The sequence below is a fragment of the Morus notabilis genome, unplaced genomic scaffold, assembly GCF_000414095.1.
Source record: "Morus notabilis unplaced genomic scaffold, ASM41409v2 Scaffold78, whole genome shotgun sequence".
Lineage (NCBI taxonomy): Eukaryota > Viridiplantae > Streptophyta > Magnoliopsida > Rosales > Moraceae > Morus > Morus notabilis.
Genome location: NW_010367622.1, coordinates 235,693 through 253,378, shown reverse-complemented (window position 1 = coordinate 253,378; position 17,686 = coordinate 235,693). Strand labels below are relative to the sequence as shown.

Below are 17,686 nucleotides of genomic sequence, written 5' to 3'. Positions count from 1 at the left end.
ACTACGTTTGGCGACCCTCTTCTCAACGCCGATGAGTTCCTACAATAGTGACAGTAGCGAGCACGTTGGATTGTTTTTCAACAACTGATATTAAAAAGATGCACCAAATTAAAATAAAACTTAGCTCAACTGTTATCTTCCAAAGAAAGTATTAAAAAAGAAAGAAAGAAAGAGAGCTTTGAAGGACTACACCCAAACTGGCGATCCCATCCACCACGTTTGGCGACCCTCTTCCCAACGCCCATGAGTTCCTACGACAGCAACGGTAGCGAGCACGAAGTCTCCCACCATTGGCGCTGGTGCTAACCCACCCAAACGGGCCCTCAAACTTTTATTGAATTACTTTTAAAGTCAAGAATGTATAATTGTGGATTAGACCCGCAAGTTTGGGCAAGATTAAGTAGGCCGACCTGAAATCCGCAACTGTTGAAGGCCGACTCTCTCTCTTTTAAGATCGGATCGGCCGGCCTAAATATTATATTTTTAAATTTTTTTATAAATACCTTATAAAATTTTGAATCGGGCTGGACCAACCATTTCCGGCCCAGCCTGAAATTTCGTTTTGGCCCTTTAGGTTCAGGTTGGCGGCCCAAACTTACGCTTTTATCGTGGATATCCTAGGCAGCACGGGCAGAACCCGATCCGTAAAAGAAAGCATTCGACCCGACCAACTATTGCTCCCCAACTAACATTCCCAAAAAAAAAAAAAAAGGCGCTAGCCAATCCCATTCCCTGATATCTCAAGTATTCTCAACAATCACGCATCTCGACGCCATTTCCATTTTCCATCCTCTCTCAAATTCCCTAGATTCTAATGACAAGGGGAAAAAAAATGAAGCCTTATGGATTCTCTTTTGTAACGTTACTGAGCCTGGCGATTGTACTCTGCGGGCTCTGCAAGTTAGGGTTTTGCCGAGAAGATCCATTAATTAGGATGAAGCTCGGCGATTTCGATGGCTCTCGGAACGAAAACGCCGAAGCCATCGCTCGCTTCGCTGTTCAGCAACACAACGAACAGCAGGTTTCATCGTCTTTTCCTAACTTTTGCTATTAAATTTTTGGTCTCATCTGTAATCATGATTCAATTCGACAGTTGATATTTAAGAAATTCAATTCTTTTTTTTATGTGCCTTGTAATTTTTGGAATTGATTTGTGAATTTTGGTTTACGTTATGGCGTAGAACGCGCTTCTTGAGTTCGCTAGGGTTTTGTCATCCAGAGAGCAGCTTGTTGCTGGGAAGATATATCATCTGACATTGGAAGCCATTGATTCGGGAAAAAGAAATATATACGAAGCTAGGGTTTGGGTGAAGCCATGGATGAACTTCAAGCAATTGCAGGAATTCAAATTTGCGCATGACGTTCCGTCCTTTACTTCTTCAGACCTCGGCGTTAAACCAGGTAATCTACCTTCTCTTTTTCTTTTGTTCTTTTTTTCTTCCCCCTACCTTGTACGGACTGAATCCCGTTTTTTATGCCCTTTTTTGTCGGTTAGAAATCAATTCGTAAGTTTGTCTTTTAAGCGTGGTTTATGAAGTTGTGAAGTATTGCTTGCGTTAGTAGTCATAAGTAGAGCAATATTTTGCGTTAAGATTTTACAGGATTTTAATGGTAAACGGAGACCTCATTTACTTTGTTCCATGCATTTGGGTTATTTCCGATCGGTCTCACTACTTATGCTCTTTCTTGCGTTTCTGTTCCCTGTGTCCGACTTTCACCAAGAATAGCTTCTTCCAAGGGTAAAATTTTACTTGTCATCTTATTCTCATTATCAAAAGTTCTGTTTTTCGTTGAAAAATTTTGTGAAAGGCATTACTGCTACAATAGGAGGATAGATTAAGAGCTTATACTAGATCTGGGAAATGATTGATTCATGTTGAATACTAGTTTCAAGTTTTTCCTTTTTTGGTTGGCGTGTTGCATCGTTTGGTCCATAAATAGAAAAGACAGTGAATGGTGTCAGGGAACTTGGAAGAACCAAAGAAGTACAATTCCGTATCGTTGCCACTTTATGGAATTAGATGCTAGTTCGAGTTTCTATCAACTCAATGTCAAAGGTTTTCAGAATATGTATGGTTCAATCTGAAAGATCATTCATTTCTTTTGTTTTCCTTTATTCCTGTTTGGTTCTGAAAAAGATGGTCTACACACACATCCTTAGGGATTATTCAGGTGCTCATAGAGGCCTGGATACCCTAGATTATCAAATATATATATATATATATATATATATAGTTTTTCTTATACAAAAAAAGGGTAAATCTTTGGCTTTCAATTTAGAATGTTAACTAGTTAAAATCATCTCTCACAAGTTAGATAAAAATGCTTAAATAAGTTGATGTATTCATCAAATATCTAGTTCTTAATTTCTATAAAAAAAAAGAAAAAAAAAAAAAGAGTACTTCTTCTTCAGTCACTTTGACTTGTGTGCCCTGATTAGGACACATAAATATACCCATATTTTTGTGTATCATTTTCATTATTTATAATTTCGGGTTTCATTATTATCATTTCACCCGAAATTATAAATAATGAAAATGATTTAGATGAGGCTACTTGGTCATATGTAGGTGATGTAAATACTATGTGGGATGCCATGGCCAGTTGCATTAGAAAAGTGGCAAATGAGGTACTATGGGAATCTAGAGGTAAAGGCCTCCTGGGAAAGAAACCTGGTGGTGGAGTGAGGAAGTTCAAAAGGCTATTAGGACCAAGAGGATTTATATAGAGATTTACCAAAGTGTAAGGATGTTGAAACTTTTAATAAGTTCAAAAACGCGAAGAAAGAAGCTAAGCTAGCAGTTGGTAAGGCTCGTTCTACTTAGATAAGATATATAGGAAACTTGGGACTAGAAAAGGAGAGAAGGATATATATAAACTAGCGAAGATAAGAGAAAGGAAGTGTCAGGACCTAAATCAAGTGAGGTGTTATTAAGGATGATACGGATCAGGTTCTGACAAGAGATAAAGACATTAGAGAAAGGTGGAGGAGTTACTTTGAGAAGCTTTATAATGATGATCATGCGATAGAGTTTGACAATCTTAGGTCACAAGTAGAACCTAATGTAATGTATACAAGAGGAATCTGAGTCTCGAAAGTTAAAACTGCACTATGGAAGATGAAAAAGGGGAAAGCATGTGGGCCAGATGATATTCTAATAGAGGTTTGGATGGCGTTAGGAGATGCTGGAATTGTGTGGCTCACTAAGCTTTTTAATGAGATATTAAAGAAGAAACATATGCCTGATGTATAGAGGAAAAGTATTCTTGTCCTCATCTTCAAGAATAAAGGAGATGTGCTGAATTGTAACAATTATAGGGGCATAAAGTTAATAAGTCACACTATGAAACTTTGGGAGAGAGTTATTAAAAGGAGATTAAGGGCCACAACTACCATCTCAGGTAACTAATTTGCTTCATGCCTGGTAGATCAACCACGAAAGCTATTTTTCTTCTTAGGATGCTTATGGAAAGGTATAGAGAAGTCAAGACGGACCTACATATGGTCTTTATAGATTTAGAAAAGACATATGATAGGGTGCCGAGATAAGTTTTATGGTGGGTGCTAGAAAAGAGATGAGTGCATGTGAGGTATATTAAGGTAATTAAGGACATGTACGATGGGGTGGTCACGAGTGTGAGAACTGCTGGAGGCTTCATGACAGAGTTCTCCATTCAAATTGGCCTTCATCAAGGATATGCTTTTAGTCCTTATCTTTTCACCATCGTGGTGGATGAGCTGACAAGAGAAATCCAAGATAGAGTTCCTTGGTGTTTGTTTTTTACGGATGATATAGTTTTAGTTGATGAACATAGGGAAGGAGTTAACCGTAAACTAGAACTGTGGAGACAGACTCTCAAGACGAAGGGATTTAAGTTAAGTAGGACGAAAACTGAATGCATGTGTAGGTTTAGTAACTGAAGTAAGCAGAGTGATGAAATTTCTTTAGATGGTGCGGAGATTGGGGCTTCTAGGAAGTTTAGGTACATTGGGTCTATAGTGCAGTACGAAGGAGATATAGAAGAGGATATTCAACATATGATTAAGGCAGGGTGGGTTAAGTGGAAGAATGCTAAGAGAGTTTTATGTGATGGCAAGATGCCTATTAAGTTGAAAGGAAAGTTCTATAGGACTATAATCTGCCCAGCTATGTTATATGGTAGTGAATGTTGGGCCATTAAGAGACAACATATATTTAAGATGAGTGTGACAGAAATGCGTATGTTAAGATGGATTAGTGGCCATACGAGAATTGATCGCATATGTATTGAAGTTATTCGTAGTAAAGTAGGTGTAGCACCAATAGAAGATAAGGTGCGCGAAGGCCGCTTGAGGTGGTTCGGGCATGTCCAACGTAGACCGCTAGAAGCACCAGTTCGTGCTTGAGAGGACATTCTTATACCTAATACTAAGAGAGGGAGGGGTAGCCGTGTGAAAAAGTGAAATCCATATAGCCGACCACAATTAAGTTGGGATTAAAGCTCGTGCTTGAGAGGACATTCTTATACCTAATACTAAGAGAGGGAGGGGTAACCGTGTGAAAAAGTGAAATCCATATAGCCGACCACAATTAAGTTGGGATTAAAGTTTTGTTGTTGTTGTTATCATTTCACCCAAAATAATCATATATCAAGCAGTTGAGCTTGTTCAACTAATCACATGGTTCATTGATATTTGTGTCAAATATTCAACAGATTTTGGTGCAAAAAATAATTTGAACTTTCTGACGGTGGTGAACAGCTATGGTTTTGTTTTTTTTTTTTTTAACATAGAACTGTTGTTTACAGCAAGGGATGTAATACATACAGTATTTTTCATATACACCTCTTCAGCTAGTGGCTCTTTCCAGTTACAAAGAGTCCTGCCGGCTATCTCTTGCCACGTTTCTTGTGTTGCAGATTGACTTGTTGATGTTTTTACTGCCTTTTAAAGTCAGTAGCATTTCATGGGTTATTCCCTGTCCATTTTGGGCTTCTCTTTAATTGTTTCCCTAAATGTTGCGCTTTGAGCAACAAAGTGTGTTTGCTATTTGGTTTAGAACTTTTACCCAAAAAAAAAAAAAAAAGTTCAGAACTTTTTGTTTGGAAGCTCAGATCTGGTTGTGTAAGTAATTTCAGATGAAAACAGAATTGGTGAGCCCTCCTCCTCTTTGCCATGAATTTGGCTTGATTTACCTTCTTGCTGCGTCACTTGTTCTATCGAACGGGTAGAAATTTTGACACATTAAATCTATGGTGTTTGTCTCTGCTCGTTCTATCCAATAAGTAGAAATATTTAAACAAAATCTGTGGTGTTTGTCTGCTCGGCCAAGCCTCAATATCTTCATAATCTATTTTATATTTTTTTCGTCGAAGATTCTTATTCTTGGCAATTTAGCTTTATGTTCTTCCTGCGACTCAGAGAACTCCTGTATTCTTGCATCGACCTGAAAATTTATTTTCTTCGTTATTGTAAGATGTAGAACCCTTTTGACATTTGTCTGCCCCTGTTTAGTAATAACATGAAGAAGCCACCTCCCAACTTTTGCTTCCTCCTTTTCTTGCTTTGTTTCATTCTTAAAGGGTTCCCTATGCAAATAATAGTAGTTGTACCAAACCAGTGCCACCTCATGATACCGAAGTCCAAGATGCAGCAAACTATGCTGTTAAGTCCCTTCAGTTGAATTCCAGTTCCATGTTCTCGTATGAACTTTTGGAGATCCTTTTAGCCAAGGCCAAGGTTGGTTCGTGCTAATTAGGTTCTGTTTTCCCATGTCCCTTCTATTCCCAACTAACGTCACTCTTGGGTGTATTTGTGGCTTTTGATGGTCCAGTTATCTATTTGATCTTGTTGTCTTGCTAAGGGAGATTGCTTTTCCTGTATTGCAGGTAATTGAAGATCATGTCAAATTTGAGTTACTTCTGAAGGTGAAGAGGGGGATTAAGGAAGAGATATTTAGGTTTGACCTGAATAAGAACTTTATAGGATGGTACTGTCTGAGTCGGGTGGAACAAGCTTATTCCTGAATCAAGTTATTCTCATTGTATATATATGTAAGTATTACTTGTGAATTACTGTAGCTTACTATCTATTAGATGTGATACATAAAAAGTTGATAGGAAAGGCTTTAAAAGTTGGTAAAATGCGTTGAGAATTAGCCAACGCCTGTATATGTGTGTGTGAAAACTAAATCCTATTACTTGCTTGTAGATGAATTTCAGCTTTTGCAACCATGTATGATTTATGTTGACATGTTCTTTTCTTTCATGCGGTGACTCTTGGTTTTTCCAAATACTTTTACTAGCTGGCTCTATTTGGGAGTAGTTGTTGCATCATCGTGTTGGGAGGAGTCCGCTAGTTTGTATGATTTTACACCTTCCAACTCTTTGTTTAAACTTTAAAATGGTTTCTTGTTTCTACTATGCAATTACCTTTAGTAATATCATTCAGCCAGGTAATGTTTCCTTTATCATTATTCTTTCACAAATGTTATGGCGCTAATTTACTCTTATATGGGAGAATTATACAAAAGAGCATTGAATCAACCTAGAAAAGTAGAGCATTAAAATAAATAAATAAATAAATGTCTACATAGTGAGAGAGTTATTCCTACTGATAACGATGATCATTGCCATACTTGAATCTTCACTTCTTTTGCTTCAATTTTTTGGGCTACAGTTTCCGACCTAGCTTCCTATTAGCTTATGTTTTCTTATGCGTTTTTTGGAGGTTTGGGACCGATAACAACACAAAGCAAGAGTCACAACTGGTGCTACTAACTTTAGGGACCGTTACGAAGATCTTAATGGCAGTATAAGATTTTATTTAGGGACCATTAGTAGCATTTGTGGTATGCGAAGATCTTATTTAATTTGAGTAGCAAGAGTCACAAGTCACAACTCCTTTGGTTTTAGTAGCATTGATAGGGTAGAAGATATGATGCAGGGAGGGAACATTAGCAAATTAATACTCTTTAACACGTAGCTACTGATTTTGGACTCCTCCTCTGTTCATTTTTAGTGCCAATATTAGTGTCTAATTAGTAATATCATGTCACGTTATATAAAAAATTTAGACTTTTTTTAATTAATATTTTTGTATTTATTATGAGATGATGTGACGTAATTTAATTAGTTAGATATCAATTAGCACACTAAAAACTACATAGAGGATCTGATCTACTGATATCATAGTTTTTCTACAACAAACTAGATACAAGTACTGTTATTCTCATTGTTGGTCACTCATCACGATCCGCTTGTTAATAAAAAGAATTTGATGGGAAAAAAAAAATGTCAATCCTATTCTGAGAATTTAAGTACTGCATGTCATGGCCATATTACACTTAACAAGTATGTATATATTTAACCAAACGGCCTTGTAAAGCGTGGGCAATAATAAATAAGGGTTATTCTCATTCATTCGTCACGTTCCGTTTGTCAATAAAAAGAATTTGATGGGAAAAAAATGTAAATCCTACTCTGAGAATTTAAGTACCGCATGTCATGTGCATATTACACTTAACAAGTATGCATGTATTTAACCAAACGGCCTTGTAAAGCGTGGGCAATAATAAATAAGGTTTGAAGTGGCGGTGATGCAATGTATATGCGCCAACTCGTCAGACTATGATAAATAAGGTTTGAAAGGGCATTGTTGCATAGTTCGAGACATTATGTGCCATTTATTACTTTTGAAACGTCTAAACGACATCTTAACAATTAACATGACAAACACTAATCATAATACATGTATACAGTCGTTGTCCAAGCTGTGCTTGTGTATTATTTGTCCGTAAGTGTTGACGGTGGAATTTTATCAACAGAAATACACCGAGTTACCTCTAAGTATTCCGTTGAATTACCGGTTTTAATATTGACTATGTATTTGAAATTATGCCTATGAGGTATTTACGGTATTTTTTGGAAGCACGAAAAATACAAGGATATAGCTTTGAGTAGAATGACACGAGATTTTTATAGTAGTTCACTTTGTTAATCAAGAGCTACTTTCACTGTGATTTTGTATTCCTTTTGAAATTGTTACAATTCACATCAATCGTTGTTCTCTCTTCTTTTTTTCCTCTAAAAAGCTCTTTTTTTCTTGTATGGGGCTTTGCCCCTTTTATACCTAAGATTTCCTTCGTGGGCGGTTCTCTTTTGTAGGTAGTAGCACTCGAGTAGTCTACCTTTTTAGGCTCAGACCGTAACCCACTAATCACTTTTTGAACTGTTCACTTAGCCAATTAGTCTCCCATTACTGCTCTGTAGATTCCTGTACCCCTTCTTTGTTCACTGTAGGGCGGTTTAGGGTTTGTAATTAATGCCTGTACTGCAGACATCCCCCACCCTTAGACGCAACTTGTGATGTCAGGCTTCCTTCTAAGGGGTATTCCTCTCGCCGTCTGCGTTACTTAGAACGTGCGTCCTTCCTGGCCGTCAACCCTTCTCCGAGGAATTCCTTGTCATAAGGTCGACGGTATGACGTGTCGACAGTATGTCGAGTTGATGCCCTAAATCGGACTTCCTTAGCAGTGTAGAGGGGAATCGAGCTTCAAGTGTCGAGGGTTATTGCCTTCCGGAGAAAAGTAAGGCCACGTGTCACGCTGTCGCCCTTCTACACGCCGTCCATATTTTCCCACACAACAGTAAGCATCTGATCTTTTGATTTCCGATTAATCTCACTCGTTTGACAAATCAAAAAAACATAAAATATGTTTACGGGTCCAACGATTACCAATTTGTACTGATAATCTTTCTATATTAGGATCATTTCGCCAAAAAGTGTTAAAACCCGTGGAACAACAACAACAACAACAATAATAATAATAATAATAACAACGACTCCTCTTGTAAAAGTTCAAAAGAGCCACAATTTTGACCACTCTTTTAACACATAATCCAAATCCTAAAGAAAAATAGAGAAGGGTACCAATAACACAATACTGAAAATTACTCATCCACAACCTCGCGTTTATACAAGTGGGAAGGTAGCCTTGGAGTGGCAATAGCTTGTAATGGGGTGCGCATGTAAGTGACCATCCCTGGGCTTTCTGCCAAGTCAGTGTCCTCTGGCTTCATTCCTTCAGGTGGACTCCAACGGAAGTGATGCAATAGGTGGCCCAACATGGACGTAACCAAATTTATACCTAGTTGAGCTCCGGGGCATACCCGACGACCCGCCCCAAAAGGCAAAAGCCTATAATCATGGCCCTTCATGTCAACATCCTCCTCTAGGAACCTTTCAGGGCGGAACTCATTCGGGTCTTTCCAAACAGCTGGGTCACGGGCTACGGCCCAGACGTTAACGTGAACGATCGAGCCCTTAGGGATGTCGTAGCCGCCGATCTTGACATCTGCGGTGGCTCGGTGGGGAAGCATCAATGGTGTTGGAGGGTGCAATCGCAATGCTTCCTTGGCTACACATTGTAAGTAAGGCAGGTTTGAGAAGTCAGTTTCATTAAGGACCCGCTCCAACCCGATAACCCGGTCTAGCTCTTCTTGGGCCTTTTGCTGCACTCTCGGGTTCCTGATTAGCTCAGCCATACCCCACTCAACGGATATAGCCGTAGTGTCCATGCCCGCAGTGATCATGTCCTGCCCAATGGCCAAATCATCACAATAACTAATTAGTACCAACTTTTTTTCTTTAAAAAAAAAACAAAACAAAAAAAGCGTTCTTAATTTAGCTCTACCTAACAATTTCCATTCATAAAGTATACACTTTAGCCACGACCTTGAGTTAGTTATTAAATTCAAGATGGGTTGTAGTCCCAACTACCCAACTAAATAATTGTTATTTCCATGTACTTTTTGTCCATCCTAGTCCATAATTCCAAGTGAAATAAAGGTAAGGTTCCCAACTTCCCTAAAGTTGAAGACAAGTACGTTTTATGTTTTTATCAAAGGCACCAGAAGGGAACGGGGACTAGTGCTAACACCTAAAACCTACTTCCTATATGGCCGTGACATAATCAATATACAAGAATAACGTTAGAGATCTCATTTTTCATTCCAATTGTAGAGTTGACATACTTTAATGATAGGTGTATAAAGAATTCTCCACGCCAATTATAATTATAATTTTTTTTTATATATACAATGAAAAGATAACTAATGTCATAGAAAATTTGAGATAAAAGTTGGTGTCCTAACACCAATCCTAAATAAAATAACATAGAAAAAGAGTGAACATACCCAAAGGAGTCCGATAATGGTGTCGTCACTAATGTCATACTTGTCCTGCAAAGTGAGCAAAGCGTCGACAAAATGTTGTTTGGTACCACCACCCTGCTTGCGAGCTTGAGTGTGCTCTTCCATGATGATCTTGGTGAGTCTGTCCCTGCGATCTCCATGCTTGATGAATGCCTCCTCCTCTAGTGGGAACATCCAACGCAGCCAAGGGATGTGCTCCGCCATGTTAAGCGACGCGCCGATCTTAATCCCGTTCGAGACAATTCCCTTGAATTCCTTCCCTTGCTTATTTACCACCCCCTCGGAGTTCATAAACCGCTTCCCAAACACCAGCCTTGTTATGTTGTTGAAGGCCACCGCCTCTAGGAAATTCCTCACCCGCAAACTTTTGCCATATTTTTCTGAACATAAAATCCCAAATCAGATTTGATTGAAACAAAAGCATTTATTTAGGCCATTTTATGCATTTTAGGCCAAACTATGAGAATTAGGAGACGCTATAGTCCAAAGAAACTTCAAGTGCTCCTACTTGTGTCCTATCTTAAGCCCCTCTTTTGTAAATGCAAATAAAGAAATATTTTAATGCAATCAATTAAAAAAGGATTAAACAAAGACGTTATGTGGTTATCAGTCACGATATAGTAATTGCAAGCAATATTTTGCTCAGAAATTTATTAAAAGCACATATTTACTGGGGGGTACCTACACAATCTGCAGATAATAAATTTAGGTTTTTTTTATTTATTTATTATTTTTTTTTTTTTTTGCGGGCAAAAATTTTTTTTTACAAGCTTAACGGAGTATCCAAACTGGATTTTAGTAAGTTGTAAGATAAGGTATAAGATGTAAGATGAAATCTAATTAATCAGATATCTAATATGAGAGGTATAAAAGAAACAATATTTAAATAACCGAAACCAAAAATCATCTTTTCTCTGTTTTTCTTTTCTTCTTTTCCCCCAATGGCCATATTTTTTGTATTGGATTTATAAGTATATAAAAAGTCAATTCGCATGTCTGGTCTTTTCAAGATACTGGACGCGTGATTCCGCATTGCTCAAAATAACCAACTTTTGTGGAGAATAACTTCATCCCTACTAAACATGGGACAACTAATTCCATGATATTATCTATCTTTGAAAAGATTAATGTTTTAAACTTAGTTTAATTTTTATTATGCACCAATTATTGGAATATTAAGTATAATCCAGTCCAATCAAAATTTTGTCCAATTTGATGATTAGTGATTATTTTTCTAAAATAAAAGGTCAAAACAAATATATAAGATATGAATTCAAAGAATTTTAAAAAAAAAAATATGAATTAATAACTCTTGACATACCTCATGAATTATAGGAAGAGCAATTCTCAGAGGAAAACCATTGCCATAGAACATTAATTAATACCGAATTTATATAATCCCACAATATTGTTTTATTACAATGGGACGACACACAAATTTAAAAGACTATAAGAAATTTCAATTTCAGGAATCATAAAGTTTTTATTTTCACCTTACTAAATATTTTTTTAATAAAAAACTTTAACCTTTACTAGAAAACAAAGAAGAAAGAAAATTCATATCAAATCAAAGAGTGAAAAGGACCAAAAAAAAAAAAAAAAAAAAAAGAAGAAGAAAAGAAAGAAAATCAAGGCCATGGACCTCTTGATTAGATTGTGAGATTATTTTCGTCAAAAGAAAGCGGGATTTTTTTTCTTCCAAAAAAAAAAAAAGTGGGGTTTTTCTGTCTGCCTAAATGAACGGGTCGGCCACTCAACATAATTGCCTTGCATTACTTGTTAACCATGCGGACATTTTCTAGGACCATCCAAACTGTAACATTTAGTACGACATTACATGAACCTTTTTTTTTTTTTTTTTTTTTTTGAAATGATACATGAACCTTCTTGAATATGCATAATCACGATTCTTGACAATCTATTGATTTATTATCGCAAATGTTCTTTTTAATCAAGAAAAATTACTCCGCTGTGCTTGTCTGTGTGATGATCCAACAAGGAGAAAAAAAGACAGATGTTTTCCTGTCATTTTGCTTTTATTTTACAGCTTTGAGGTTTTTTCTTTTCTTTTTTTTCCTTCTTTTTTATTTTTTATTTTTTGTGTGGTTGGGGAAGGTGGATTGTCCACATATTAGTTGAGTATTGATTACGAAAGCTAAAACTGGGACAACACGCCACACTTTTGTATTCATCTAGATTGACGTTATGCACAAGTCTTTTTCTTACCGACCACCAACCCACGCAGCACGCCCATCACACATTTCCTCAAAAGAAAAGAAAAGAAAAGAAAAAAAAAAACGTTTATGTTTTTTTTTTTCGTTTTTTTTTTTATTGAAAAGAGTATAAAAAAAAAAAAATTCCAAGAGCACAATAATACATGCAATATCTAAGTAAGGAATTAATTTCTTAATTGGCTTTGTCACATAAAATGAGATATTAAAGTCATATTTATTTTACCGATTTGAATTTAAAATTTAATTTTTTCTACAGTAAAAAAGTCTTAAAAATTGTAACATATAACGTTTTTACTACAATAAAAAAAAATTTTCATATAAAATCATATCTCAACTCGAATTAAAATTTTAAACCAGCGAATTAAACGGTCATAAATTCTTAAATGATAAAGAAAACTTTAGTTACAAGGAAAAGAAAAGGCAACCAACTTATGCATTTTTTAATCTTTTTTTTTTTTAAACAACACAAACTCCTATTTTGAGAACATTATCAGTTCAAAATCACTTTAGGTCATGCTAAAGGATCTAGATCTAAAAATATTACCGCAAAACAACGTTATTACTTCCCAATACACCATTCTATTTTAGAGTGTCGTAAAAATAAATCTGAACCGTCAAAAATAAAAGTCAACAACCTGTTAACAAAAAAATTTAAACCGTCAAGAAAATGTCAACTACCTCTTGATAAAAAGGGGGAAAAATTCTCAACAAATGATATTATTTTTTTAAAATGCAAATTAAAACAATTTTTAAGTCTTATCTAGTTGTTTTGAGCTAAAAAGTGCTAAAAGAAATTTGAGAAGTATTATAGTATTACTCGAAAAATAACCTAAAAATGAATATCCTAAGTTAATAACTTTTTAGTAAAAGAAAATTATTGGTGCCCCTTCTTTACATAAAGCAAATGTAAAGATATTTGTCTGCTTAATTCATTGCGAAGTCGCAAACGCACGCAACTACTATCATTATTACTCTTTTTTTTTTTTTTGTCTTTTTTTGTTTTTTTTTTTTGGGAGTTATCAAATGCACCTAACTAGATAAAAAAAAAAAAAAAAAATCCGTATATATTAATGGATGTGAGATCAAGCAGAAAAATAGTTAAAGAAATTGTAGCGTCGCTGTTTTTATCATTTTTTGTTATTTTTTTCCGTCACTTTTTATGTGTACGGTTTGACATATAAATTTAATTATTTAATTTTTTATTTAAATAATAACATATCATATTAATATAATTCATGTGTTAAATAATAAATAAATAATAAATATAAAAATTATAAACAAATTAACGCTAACATTTTATATAGTTAAAAAGTATTTTAAATCTTTAAATGTGGTGAAACAAAATTTCACCCTTTTAGTTTATAAATTTAAACAAAAATTTAAATTTTATGTAAAAAAAAATATTATAATAAAATATTTGAAAAGTAAGGTCTCGTTCACTTCACCGATTCGAGTTTTTAATTTTAGGTTTTTACAGTAAAAAATTCTCAAAAAATATCACATCTAACTTTTTCTGCTACAGTAAAAAACTTTTAAAAAATATTATATCTCAACTCGAATTAAAAACTCGAATCCGCGAAATAAACGATGCCTAAATAAAATTTTTGAGACAAATAAGTCAATTGATAGAGATTTAACAGGTGATATGAGTCTAAAATAGGAGAGTTTAAATCACTTCAAAAAGAAAAAAAAAAAAAAGATTCCTGCTCTCTCCACTTTTCTTTTATCTTATTGATTATTCAACATTCCAACTAATATTTTTTCATTAGCAAAAAAAAAAAAAAAAAGAAAAACATTTCAACTACTATTTATATTTGCATGTCGTGACATTTAAATTTAAAGATTTTAATCGCATGGATAAAACCTAAATACTAAAAACGCTTGTAAGAAATTAAATAAGACGTCAGAGCAAATCATAACTCAAAATAAATAAAGAAAAGAAAGGACAAGAAGAAATTGATTTTAAAGAAAGCAAAAAAGAAAGAGAAAGAAGAAGGAAATAACGTAACATACCGGGATTGGCGCAGTCCTTGAAAATGGACTCAACCATGGCCCTAACCTCTTCCTCTCTGATGTGTCTCATTGCCTCAAGCCTCTTAGGCGTGAAGAGCTCAAGAGTACAAAGCTTTCTCACCTTCACGTAATGAGGTCCATAATCGGCCCAAATCAGGTCCTTCCCGTCTCTGCTGACCCTCGCCGCCGATCTGCTCCGGTGTCGGTCGGCCAGATGCTGATCATTCTCCTTCAGCACTTCCTTCGCCAGCTCCGCCGTCGACACCACCACGTTCAGAGTGGCCCCAAACCACACCGATATGATTGGCCCATAGGACTGGGCCCATTCCGCAAAGCAACGGAACCTCACTGGCCTAATGTCGTAGAGGTTTCCGACTACCGGCCAAGGGCGTGGGCCCGGGGGGAGCTTGAATCTCAGCCGTTGGTAGAGCTTGTATGAGAGAAGGAGGAGGGCGATTGCGATGGGAATGATTAGAAGGAGAGCCATAATGGAATAGAGAGAAAGATGGAGAGAGTTTTTGTATGAAACTTTGGTTGGGCTTTGGTATATATGAGAGTTGGTTGGGTTTTAAATTTTTTTTTTTTTTTTTTTTTTAGGGGATAGTGTGGTGGGGTTGGTGAGTAGATTTGAGATGAGATATTGATTTGTCCACGTTTTGGTTTGCAAATTTGTGAAGGGAGAGAGAAAGGAAAGAGATGGAGCTCTTACCAACCATACAGTGAAAAAAAAAAGTGTTTTAAAATTCTAAATTATGATTCAAAAAAAAAAAAACTCAAAAAAGGAGGATAAAAATAACAAACATTCGGAGATGTTCACCGTACTATAAAAAAAAAATTAAATGTGATATTTTTTACTGTAAAAATTTAAAATTAAAAATTACAATAGAATTTTATAACTTAATGAATATTTTGTGGTCCGAAAGTACACCATGTATGATAATTCTTGTATTTACGAGAAATTTATTATGGTAAATATTTTTGTCGCTATGGCCATTACAATAGAATTTCCCGAATAATAGGTTAAGGTAACAAGCTAAAAATTGGTAAATCATTCACAGGATATATATTATAATGATGTTTTCCCCCCCTTGTGTTTTGCAGTAAAATTCTTCAGTTGATACTTTCTAAAATACAAATTAATTACTAGTTCACTAGTGAAGCACAAGTGCTTGTTATTTTTAAATGCTAATTAGAAACTTTCTGGCTGTTAATCTTGATGAGCTCCGCCAACTATGGTCATGATTTAAATCAACAGACATGGGGTCCACAACTATGGTAAATGATATTAGTAATCAGATAAAATTCCAAATAGCAATTCATTGATCATGAAAGATGTGACCGATTTATTTCGCTCATTTGAGTTTTATTAGAGTAAAATCTTTTTAAAAACAGTCATATTTAATTTTTTTATTATAATAAAAATTTCTCACGTAACATCATATTTTAATGCGAATTAAAAACTCAAATTAGCTAACTAACGGTTGAGTAACCGTCATTTTGCCTGTGCAGCATTTGTTTCTCTAGTTGGTGGAGCCAATCAAAAGGAACCACGTGGACTTGTTCAATGGTCAAGTGGCGCTTTGGAGAGAGGTTTGAAGTATGGACACTTCTCCGGTGTATATACCACCAAAATAGAAAAAAAAAAAAAAAAAAAAAAAAAAAAAAAAAAAAAAAAAAAAAAAAAAAGGAAAAGAAAAAAATAATAAATAAAGGCTTCTAGCTAGCGTGGTTGGTGAGTGATGTGAGAACAACGGAATCAAAGAGACTTGCAAAATAAATGAAAAAGAAAAAGACGGTCCTTTTGATTTGGCAAAGAATGTTTTATTACGAAGGAAATAGTCACGCACCATAACATAAGTCCCTAACATATAGAAATGATATAGCATGAAATATATTTTACATAACAATAATGTTGAAAAATATATGAAATTATGGTACGGCATGAGATGGTCTTGCAAAAATACCGAATCCTTTGCACACAAAAAAAAAAAAGACTTTTTATTAATTAAGATCTTATTTATTTCACTGATTTAAATTTTTAATTTTAAATTTTTATAATTAATTTTTTTTTAAATATCACATTTAATTTTTTTTATTATAATTAAAAACTCTCTAAAAAAAATTATCATATTTTAATTTAAATTAAAAACTCTAATTCTTGATGCGAAGGAGGCCTCGGGAAGCTGAGGTTGGTGACGAAGTAGACCTTTCTCTGACTTTTTTAGCCCACAGATCATACTTATCCATTTATTTAGTAAAACATGCGGCTCAATTATCACCTGCAACATGTGGTTGGAAATTTGGAATTGTGTCTGCGGTGAAACTCAGCCACGTATAAATCCCCAAGTAAATTAAGTTTTTCCTGACTAAAGTATATTCTGAAGATACACTGATCAAACCATGAGATTCTGACATACATAATACCAACATATCTGATGCTTAAAATATGTTAATTATCTTAACATTTTAATTAACATGACATAATATTATTAAAGAGACATATAAAAATAAATAAAAATAAGCATCACAAGTAACCATATATTATATCAAGTAATTAACTATATCCTGACAAATGCTTATCAAAATCATACTAATAATAATTGATAGGCACTAAATATACAATATTGCTTATCAAAATCGATTGTAGAGATGTTATTTAAAAGAGACATAAGAGTGCGCGATTGTTATTTCACTTTTTAGTTGAATTTTAATTTTAATTTATGTTATTTTCTGTCCTATAAGAAATGGAGTCAAAGTTTCTAATCTTTTGGGACTATATATAAATTTCGTGTTTATATATAGAAGCTTAAAAAACAAAAATTGAGAGGGACTTTTTAATCTCTTAAGGGGTTATATATATATTTTGGCCTATACATAACTTAAAAAAAAAGTTGATGGGGCTTAAGTCCTCCTAAGGATGCGTTTGATTACAGTGGTGGAATAATAATGGGAATGGAATGGAAAAAAAAGTTGATTTATTTGTTTTATTATAATTTTAAGAATTCTCTAGAATAGAACATGAGTATTTTCATGTTGACAAATTTACCATTATGTTGTATATAACACTAATATTTTATCTATCAATATAATATATAAAATGATATATAATATAATAAAATTATTATTATATAATATATTATATAATCATGATATATAATATAACAATATTATTAAAATTGTTAATATAATTATAATATTATAATATATAAAATGTAATATAATATAATAAAATTATTATAATATAA

The 17,686-nt window shown here is 34.4% G+C and overlaps 2 protein-coding genes across 3 annotated transcripts; one reads left to right on the top strand and one right to left on the bottom strand.

Annotated features, from left to right (window-relative positions):
• Positions 1–738: 738 nt before the first annotated feature.
• LOC21410477 (cysteine proteinase inhibitor) lies at positions 739–6,302 on the top strand. Of its 2 annotated transcripts, XR_002903546.1 has the most exons (4): positions 739–1,021; positions 1,182–1,401; positions 5,869–6,033; positions 6,285–6,302. XR_002903546.1 is itself a non-coding variant. In XM_024175395.1 (3 exons), the coding sequence occupies exons 1-3, from the start codon at positions 815–817 to the stop codon at positions 5,874–5,876; spliced, it is 435 nt and encodes a 144-aa protein (XP_024031163.1). In that variant the 5' UTR covers positions 739–814; the 3' UTR covers positions 5,877–6,247. The 2 variants fall into 2 exon arrangements, 1 of the variants encoding a protein (XP_024031163.1); XM_024175395.1 differs by lacking the exon at positions 6,285–6,302 and having other exon boundaries at positions 5,869–6,247.
• A 2,394-nt stretch (positions 6,303–8,696) lies between these two features.
• Positions 8,697–15,075, bottom strand: LOC21410476 (cytochrome P450 98A2). The gene is made up of 3 exons (XM_010112916.2): positions 14,442–15,075; positions 10,177–10,574; positions 8,697–9,576 (listed from the first exon to the last, which is right to left on the bottom strand). The coding sequence occupies exons 1-3, from the start codon at positions 14,926–14,928 to the stop codon at positions 8,932–8,934; spliced, it is 1,530 nt and encodes a 509-aa protein (XP_010111218.1). The 5' UTR covers positions 14,929–15,075; the 3' UTR covers positions 8,697–8,931.
• Positions 15,076–17,686: the final 2,611 nt, after the last annotated feature.

Bases quoted from the DNA above. Each gene is read 5' to 3' on its own strand.
- LOC21410477 (XM_024175395.1), top strand. From the start codon at position 815: ATGACAAGGGGAAAAAAAATGAAGCCTTATGGATTCTCTTTTGTAACG. The intron at 1,022-1,181 runs GTTTCATCGTCT...GTTATGGCGTAG, and splicing joins AGCAACACAACGAACAGCAG to AACGCGCTTCTTGAGTTCGC.
- LOC21410476 (XM_010112916.2), bottom strand. From the start codon at position 14,928: ATGGCTCTCCTTCTAATCATTCCCATCGCAATCGCCCTCCTCCTTCTC. The intron at 10,575-14,441 runs GTATGTTACGTT...TTTTATGTTCAG, and splicing joins CAAGGACTGCGCCAATCCCG to AAAAATATGGCAAAAGTTTG. The intron at 9,577-10,176 runs GTATGTTCACTC...GCCATTGGGCAG, and splicing joins CCATTATCGGACTCCTTTGG to GACATGATCACTGCGGGCAT.